This window comes from Microtus oregoni, unplaced genomic scaffold (assembly GCF_018167655.1).
Source record: "Microtus oregoni isolate MIOR12 unplaced genomic scaffold, Mior012 000000F_ref0000247, whole genome shotgun sequence".
Taxonomy (NCBI): Eukaryota; Metazoa; Chordata; class Mammalia; order Rodentia; family Cricetidae; genus Microtus; species Microtus oregoni.
Window position 1 is genome coordinate 51407385 of NW_024543059.1, and position 9541 is coordinate 51416925.

General features: G+C 46.7%; 1 protein-coding gene across 1 annotated transcript in view; it reads right to left on the reverse strand.

Annotated features, from left to right (window-relative positions):
* Negr1 (neuronal growth regulator 1) overlaps positions 1–6175 on the reverse strand; it is a 670340-nt gene extending 664165 nt beyond the window's left edge. Inside the window, exon 1 of the mRNA XM_041648210.1 lies at positions 5488–6175. Coding sequence (XP_041504144.1) covers positions 5488–5645 — 158 coding nt within the window. The 5' untranslated portion in view covers positions 5646–6175. The remainder of the gene's footprint in view (positions 1–5487) is intronic.
* Between the last annotated feature and the right edge of the window lie 3366 nt (positions 6176–9541).

Here is a 9541-nt window from a genome sequence, read left to right on the forward strand (position 1 = left end):
AAACTGAATGTCTTTATCAAAGCCCTCCCCTTTAAGGTGCAGGGAACTATTCAGAAGAGGAGGAAGAAATATCACAAGAGCCAGAGGTGACTCTAAGGAAACAGTGTTTTCCAGACACAACAGGACTGGAGCACCTATGAACTCACAGAGACTGTGGCAGCACCCAACATCTGCACCAATTCAAACCACACTAAACCCCAGCCCTGAGAAGAGAAACTGAATGCAAAGTCCCACCACTAAAAGCTATTTGCAACTCATACCTGCTGGGGAAGGTAAAATTGGTTGTCTTCTACAGAGTGACAGCGGTATATCAACCACTCTCCAGGACGGGCCCCATGGCCAGGACTAGCTAAGTCAACACAAAATGTACCCCATCACCCTTGTGTGTGTGTTTGGGTGTGTGGTCATTGTTTTGTTTGTGTGTTTTTTGTTTATTGGTTTCATTTGTTAGTTTGCATTTTCTTTTTTTCTTAAAGAACATGAAGTTATAAAGAGGTAGAGAGGAGAATCTAGGAAGTGTGGAAGGAGAGAAAAGAATCTGACCAAAATATACAAGGAAAAAATAAAACAAAAATAAAATTCTGAATTTTTCCAATGAACATGTGACAAACTATGAAGCGTCCACAGAAATTAACTAAGGCAAAGACTTCTCTTGGTCCATAGATTCGGTATATGAAACATTTTCTTTCTGTCACCAGTGAAGTCCAATAGCATTAAAGATACTGTTATGGCCAGTGGAGGGGGAGCAAGCCTTTAACCCCAGCACTCGGGAGGCAGAGGCAGGCTGATCCCTGTGAGTTTGAGGCTAGCCTGCTCTACAGGACAAGTTCCAGGACAGCCAGGGCTACACTGAGAAACCCTGTATGGAAAAAAAAAACAAAAACAAAAATATAAAGATACTGCTACTAAAACCTGATATGACTCACTAACACATAAATGGGCTCATTTTTCACTTACTAATCTCCTGATTCATGAATTCACATTTCCTCTGTGTTGCCCTCTCCTTCACACACACAGAAGAGTAGAAGGCACACAGAGTCACAGATGACCTACACAGACCACACTGCAGCCATTCGGATACACTTTTAAAATCAAATTATTAATTCTCACTTTAAACAACACCTGAATTATAAAAACCAGCATTTATAATAAGTTCATTAATAGACTTATATGCAAAAAATTATACAACCAAAGTAAATTTTGAATTATTCTGAACTCATTAGGTTGGTCAAAAACAAAGACCTGGACCTTTTTAAAGGCACTCGACTGTTCTGTAGTTAATGCATTGTTTAGGCTGCTGTGCCACGTGGCGTACCTAGGCATGGAACATCACCACACATGAAAATCCACCAGTATTCAGTTCTATGCTGAGGACCCGTTTTCCCAGCTCATTAGACAGTCCACTTTCCCGGCTGTCCTAGTTTCACTCTGTTGCTATAACGACGATAAAAGGAACTCAGGAGAAGATATTTGCCTTACCAGTTGCAGTCTGTCAACAAGGGAAGCCAGGACAGGGACTCCTGGCAGGAACCTGGTGGCAGGTACTGAAGCAGAGACCATGGAGGACTCTTATTACTGACTCTTTCCCCTGGTTTGCTCAGTTACCTCCCTATTACACAACAGGCACACATATCAATGCCCCACAAACACCCCAATGGGACAATCTGATGGAGGCAATTTCTTCATGGGGTTCCTAGTTCCAGGTGGGTCAAGTCAACAAGCCCAAATATGTTACCTTCATTCCTGAAGAAGAATTCAACATAAGAGCTTTGAAATTATGTTTCACATACTCTACTAAATCAGAACATTAGCATTTAAGCAATATCTAAATGTTATGAAATGATGACCTGCATACTGAGAACACGGTGCTTTAATGTACAGAAAGGACTTGGCTTACATGGAGACATCCCAATCGCCTTCCCAAAGAACATTTAATTGAGTTATTTACTGGTGATTCCACATCCTCCTACATAAATCATTTATTACAACCAACAGTATGTGTTCCAAAGGAGACTACTTAATGTGGAATAAAATCAGCAAATGTGTTGGCCTACAGGAATAAATACTCAAGGCACTATTTCTAAATCTACTGGCAAGACCGGTTTGGGCAGAACTGTCCTCTGTGGTAGCATGTATTCTAGTACATCTGCATGACCCTCTCTTCTCATCAGAAGTCTTAGTGTGTTACCCAGTGACTGATAGTCAAGTCCAGAGCATGAGCTAGCTGAGTTGTATTCGTTTTGTTGAAGTAAGAGAATGGATCACTTATCAGGGAAGCCTTTCCCCTTCCTTTCTTTGATTAAAAGCATGAAAAACATAGACTAAGTTACCTTGAATTAATATCAAATGTGGTCAAAAATATACAAAATTCATGCAGAATGGTTGAATGAGAAACATACTGGAGGAAAAAAGAGTTGAAATGAAACGTGTTTTAAAAATGCAAAGTTTAGGTAAGAGTTACTCTGCTAAACACATGTATTGTTAAAATCCATACAGGAAGGTCCAAATAGTTCTATCTAATCTTCACAGGGTCTGCGTTGCAAAGCTTTCACTGGCTTGAAAAGGCGGAGAGAAGGATGGAAACCTTGGCAGACTACCCTATAACTCATTGTATCTCCTGTCGGTGACCTAAAAGGTGATCGTCAAATATAAGGTGGCAGATGGCAGAAAGTGGCAAGATGGATTCCCTTTGTGTTATGGCTCTACTCAAGGGAAGTTTCTTCTTGTTTGTTTACGTTTTTGTTATTCCCTTCCTAAAAATGGACTCCCTAGCACTTGGGAGATGGAAGGGAATCAGCTGACCTTTGACCTTGTCCTTCATTAACAGCCACAAGACCCAGCATTACTGACTGGCATGTTTGAACTGCCAGGTTTTTAGCACTCCAGGACATTGGATAGCTGTTAATTCACTGTTCTCTCTCCATGAGATGCTTTGAGGAATGGGTGTGACAAAAATAGAATACATTGTCACCTTGTCCTATTAGGTGTTGTCTTTGGTATTCAGTTCCCAGACTTCCATGAGATGGGGGGGTGTGTCTGCAGGGTCGAGTTCTGTTTTTCTAATGACTTACATATAGCCTCAAGAATAATTTGAAACATATATCTCCCGTCAGGTTTACTTCTAGTGAAAACATGGCCCCAAGTCGGCCCCATCTGCTGGTTGCCCAACAATGCCAGAGGCTGAAGAAGTCACAGAGCGCTGAGAGCAATCTTCATTTGCGGTTGTGTCTAATGCTGCTGTTCAAACTTCTAAAAGAAACCAACAGCAGGAGTAAAAGGGGGAGGTTAATCCACAACGTCTCCATGATAAAGTGTCCATTACCTTTGTCAAAAATAAAAAATGTGACAAAAATCCATTACCCCTGCGTTCCCAGATTCATAACAAGAATAACACCTTATTAAAACATGACATTAACATGTATTAGAATGTATCTGACTTTTTCAGATAAATTTATTCAACTGAGAACAATTTTAATGAAGATGTAATTTCCTGTAAATAAACAAATCATCCCCCAAACTTGCATAATCTAAAAGTTCAATAACTGGAGAATTCCTATAGAGGTATAAAATTAATATTAAAAAGTAAAGCAGATAAAATACGTTCCAAATGACAAAAGAAAATGGCACTGAAGACCCGGGAGCTCTACTCTGTCAGAGTAAAGGTCTCCGGGAAGCGGAACATGATCCTGATACTTTAATCGACCACACCACTTATTAAACCGCTCATTAGGAAAGGAATTGCCAAGATATATCACCAGGGTGAGTGATGGCTCCAAGCCTTCAGACTGAAAATGGTGCTGCTTGCCACAGGTTAGACATTTGCTACTTCAAGCACAAACCTTTCACTTTCTGTCAGTTGAGACTGTGTCTAAAGCTGCTGCTCAAACTTCTCAAAGAAACCAACATCCCAGTCAAGGAGGGAGGATGGCATGTCTGCTACAACCATCGCCTTTTTCAAAAAAAAAAAAGTAATCCTACTACAGTGTGACAAAAATCCATTACTTTTGTGTTCCCAGATTCATAACAAGAATGATATATTATTAAAACATGATATTAACATGGAGCCAAATGTATCTGTGAAACTGGCCTCAAGAGCACGTAAAAAACTTTAAGTCATACTCCAACTCACATTGTTAAATTTAAAACGTCGACCGGTTAAGTGGAAATAGACGCCACTCTTCCCCACCTTCAACATGCTTTATACTGGCTCGGTGCAATCTGTACTCATAAGCAAACTACCACCCAGTGGAGAGAGCGAAGATCCTTCAGGAAGATTGGAGAAGCCAACCAGGTGGGGGTGCCCCTGTAGGTGGGTCTATGTGAAGTGAAGGAGCAAGGCCGGTTAGCGAGCCCAGTTTAGCTCAAAGCAAGACCGGTCATCAATTATTTATATCCAATGGGAAAGGAAATCTTTCCCAGGCACACTTGGCAGTGTGGCTTATGGGGGAAACCGGGCTAGGATATCCTTTTCAGACCAACACGCTGCTGTTCAAGCTTAGTGAAAATAAGGGGAAGAGAAGAGGTAAAACTGAAGAGAGAAGAGGAAGGAAGGGAAGTGTGTGTGTGTGTGGGGGGGGGGGGGGTAAACGTGTGTGGTGAGTGCGGAATGCACCTTTAAATGCTGTGGGAGCATCTGAATGTGAAGTGATCCTTACAGTATGGAAGCGCCAGTGTGTGAGAGGACCGGAGAGCTGAGAAGGAGTGTGCTCCTAACACGGAGGTTTATGAGGGTTTGCAAATGGTAACGGAACATGATGTGGGTGTGACGGAAAAGTGCATGGGAGGTGAAGCTCTGTATGAGAGTCTGGGAGGGGAGAGATAAGGGCTATGGTGTGGACCAGAGATTGGGGAAAGGGGAAAGCTGGAGAAAGGGGGGGGGGGTCAGAAATGACAGCGGAGGAACTAAGACCGAGTGTAAAACACTGAAAACAGAACAGAATGGGGATAAACGAGAGAGTGAAGGCAATGAGCAGTGAGTAAAGATGAGATAGAGAAATGGGAAAGGCAAAGAGGAAGGGGAGAAACAAGGAAGGAAAACCGTTAAAAGAAAAAAAAAGAGCGGAACGGGGCATATTTGGATCTTACTGTTCAAGTGAGAGGGAAAATAAATGGAGCATAGAGCCAGCAGTTGGGAAAAGTCGCTTACGGAGTGAAGCCAAAACAACCCCTGTAAACTTGTCAGACTCCAGGAGTATCCCTGGCAGCAGCACAGAGACCCAGATCCAAAGCGGCACCTGCCTCTCCTTCAAGCACCACACTCCTCACCCCGGACTGCCCAGAAAGTGTCTCCATTCCTCCCCAACCCGGCCAGACCCCTGCCCCGGGATCCAAGGAGCCCACGGAAGGGTCGTGCGTGGTAGCCAGAGAGGTGGTGTTTTGCTAGTGTGCAACAGCAGGATTCACGCTAGGCGTGAAACAAGGCGGAGAGAGGGAAGGGGGACAGAAAGATAGACTGAGGCAAGTGTGGAGAGGGCGCACGGTCCCTACCTGAGCACCGCCGTGTCACCTTTCCTCACCAACATGTTGTCCACGGCCGCCCAGGGGAAGTCCACGCTCTGCCCAACCGGGAGGCAAGAGCACAGGCTCAGAAGCACCGCCGCCAGCCACTGGTTCGAGCAACAAGCGCCCTGCGCCAGGAGCACCATGTCCGTGCCTGCCAGGCTGCTCGCTCTCCGGCAGCGTCGGCTCCCACCCCCTGCTGCTGGCGAGGCTGCCCGGTAACCAGGCGGCGCGCCACACGAGATTTTTTTTTCCTCTTTTCCTCTTTCTGAGTGGATGGGTGGGTTTCTTCTCTTTCTCGCCCCCTCCCTAGTTGTCGGGCGTAGTTTCCCTCTTTCCCCGGCCTCGCCTCCTTTCTGCTCGTCTGCAGCTCGCCTTCCCTCCCTCCCCTCCCGCCCCCTGGCACCGCGCTCCACCTCCTCCGGGGCGCCCGGCCGCGTCCGGAGCGTGGCTAATCCCCGGCGGCCGCACACTGTCCTGCGAGGCGACGAGCAGAGCGCGGGAGGCGGTGCAGGCAGCGCGGGGCGCAGCAGCGGCCGGCGGCCCCCGGGCTCGCGCGCGTTGCCAAGCGGCCGTTTCCGTAGCAACCCCGCCCGGGGATGGAGGACCAGGCAGGGAGGGGGGCCGGGAAGCAAAAGAGATAGATCAAAAAGAGGGAAAGAGGGGGACAGGGAAGCTAGGGGCGACGGGGGCTAAGCCGAGGTCTGGTCCGGCTTGGCAGCACCAGCGAGAGAGCTGTGCGTGCTGCTTGGCTGGGAAGTCAGGGCAAGGGGGCCTGGCCTGCCCTCTGGTGCATTCAGCTCCCGGGCCTCCCAGGGCCCCCGACTTTAAAGTGCTCAAGTTGGGGTCGGCGCCATCATGACGCCCGAGACTGTGAGTGAGTTGGCTTTTTGTTGTTGTTATTGTATGTGTGTTTTTTTAAATCCTGACTAGCTAATTGCGCTGTTAATAAACTGCGTGCTAGTACTGTTCTCTCTCTCTCTTTCTCTCTCTCTCTCTCTCTCTCTCTCTCTCTCCTCTCTCTTCTCTTCTCTCCCCCTTCTTCCTTCCCTCCCTCGCTCCTCGTCTTTCTCCGTGCGTCTCTCTTCCTCCCCTCTGTTATTTTTCTTTAGGGGCTGGTCTTTTCACCCTCCTTTGGAGGTGGGCAGGGACAGTGGCGGCGCTGCTGCTTTGCGGGAACAGTAGAGCTATCTGGGCCTGATGGCTGAGAGCTAGCGCGTCTGTGGGTCGCCTTTGCGGACTGGAAGACGCCAGCCCTTCTCTGTGCGTCTTGGTACTAACTTGTGCGTGAGTGTGTGTGCGCGTGTGCTGTCAGCACAGAGTGTGCGCGTGTCAGAGGGAGATGGAGTGTGCAGGGCGCGTGCAAGACCAGGGCGCGCGCAGCACGCAGGCGCGCTGGGAGGGATGGGCGGGCCTTGCTAGGATGCGGAGTTAGAGGAGGCTGCAATCAAGTGTTTTAATTGTGTGGAGCTAGGCGGTCCTGTTATGTAAGAGGCAGTTTAACCCATTTGAGCCTATTGGGTGGAAGGCTCGTACATTCGGATGGAGTCAAGACATTCCTCGGCTTTAAGGATTCCCAGTTGTATTTTCCTCACAACCTCCCAGCTGGAGTGGACCCGCATCCTTTGAGAGGCGACCTCAGCTCCCCAAGCCGCAGCCCCGCATCTGCTAGCCCATGCCCAGGTCAGGGTAGAGCAGGGTCCGTGGCATGAGTCACCCCACAGTCCACTCATTTTGTTTATTTTTAATTTTCTTCCCTCCTGGCACTCATTTTCAGCCTCCTAGAGCTCTTCCGGTCGACTTGCAAATCAATGAGAGAATCTGAGCCCAGAGCAGTGGTTCCAGTCTCCGTGACGAGTTTAGGATGGAAGTTGGGAGGGGGAATGGGTAGATAGAAACAACTGACCCTCTCCACCTGGCTTCCCCCGCCCTCCGCCTGTAATGGTATTTTAAAGATAAATAAATAAATAATAATAACAACAATAATAATAAAAACCACATCCGTCTTTCACTGCTGTTCATTTGAACTCCTTTTTTTTCTGAACGCCAGCAGGGCCCTGCGCAGAGCGCGCCAAAGCAATGATCTCTGCAGGGGTCAGCATCCGGCTTCCTCCCCAAGCTGAGCTCTTGACGAGGCAGGGAGGGAGTCGTAGTTGTCGTTGGTACCCAGGGCGGCTTTTTAATTTTTATTTTTATTTATCACCATGTCTAAGGATAGACGGGATAGGGGTAGCCATTCCCACCGCCCGAGACCACCCAGACTGACTTATCCCTAAGCAACATCACCTCCCTGCGGAAGATTCCCTGCGAGGCTCAGCAATTAACTGCCGGGTTTGCAGCGGGAACTATTGAGGTGATTAGTATTCAGGCTTAATTCTCAGAACCCGCTCGGGAATTCAAAGTGCTGTAGTATTCAGCCGCATTTCGAAACATCAATAAAATGTTAGTCATTTGCGGATGAATGAAAACATTTTTCTTTACCGTCTGCTGTGCTAGAGAAATAATTGTCAAATGGCAGCCTCTCGCTAATACTGATGCCAGACACCTAGAGAACGTTCTCCTCTTGTTGACTTCATTTAACATTCTTGGCGGTGCACTCCAGATAAAGCCTAAAATTATCGAGAACAAACGAGGTATTAGAAGACCTGACTTCCCACTACGTGGCCAGCCAGGTCCATGCGGTATTATTTCGGTATCGATAAACTAGACGCCAATGAAAAGAGGCAGAAAGATCAGCTTGTGGCGTTGAGCCAAAGTTTAACGATATTGTATGCAAGAACAGGAGAGCCAGCGCCTTCGTGTACAAACCACTGAAAAGCATCTTTTCCTAACTGCCTTCCCCAGAGACTGACATCCTCGGTGCTCGCGGGTGGGGGCGTGGGAGGGGGGATTTCTGTGGCCAAGGACTGAGCTCTGCAGCAATTTTACTATGTACAACAACCCTGCAGGCTTGTAAACCCAAACTGGAGCCACTTCTACTTAAAGGCAAGGAGTCTCTTTTCCGTGTTTCTGGTTCCTATCTCAGCTTCTATTCGATGATCAAAAAATATTTAACACTTAGAGAGCCAATCCAAATAAAAGCAAAAAGGACCCCTGTGTGATACGTGCGGGGATTTAGAGTTACTTATAGGTCTGTCCCAGTTAAGGAGCACTAGAGTGCACCTCAGGCAGCTGCTCTTGCCCCCTGCACTTCCGCCGTCCTCAACTAGAGGGGGAATTAACTTTAACAGGTTATTATGATGGGCTTTCCCCTTGCCCCTTCTGAGAGTTCATATCCAAGTGAATTTTACATGGTTTCCAGCATTTGCTTCCAAGGTCCCAGAATTCCTCTCAGCAGAGATATAAATCCTGGAATTCTTGGCATATTTGAGGGAATTCTGGAGCAAAACCAAATAATAAAATGAGGACGGTAGGCAATCCTACTGGTAGAATAAATAGAAAGTCACACTGTCTTAAACATTTTCGAGGGTGAAGACCCTATGGTTGTAGTGGCACACAGGCTTGGTCAGAAGTCAAAGAAAGTGACAGAAATTGTAACTTACTTTGTAACCCTGTGCTTTGCTATTTCTAAATCTCAAGTTTAGAAGGTTCATCATGACCAATATGGAGTTGATTTGGAACAGAAGTGGAGTCAGAAAGCGATGACAAATAATTTTCCATTGACTTATACTTTTCTCCCCTAGTGCCTTCTGACCTAAGTTTTAAAACACAAAATTGTATTGGAAAAGAGGCTGTTTGGAGTTTCCCTCTAGAATTCAGTGTTGCCAATGAGATTGCTACTATGAGAATATAGGACAGAAACTCACCGTTTTATTTGCTTTTGCCTGTGATGAGTGAAGCCAACTTCAGCTTCTACCTCATTACTCCCTGGGCATAAAAATGTTTAGGCAGGACAGGACCTAGGATCCAATTGAAAGAAGTGAAAATAAAAACACCTTTGTAATTCCCGCAGGAGTCAATCAGAGCACTGTCTGTCCAGGAAATAGGCTAACAGCTCTCTAACTTGCCTAGTGATTCTTTTTGAGTTAAACCAATTTAAGTC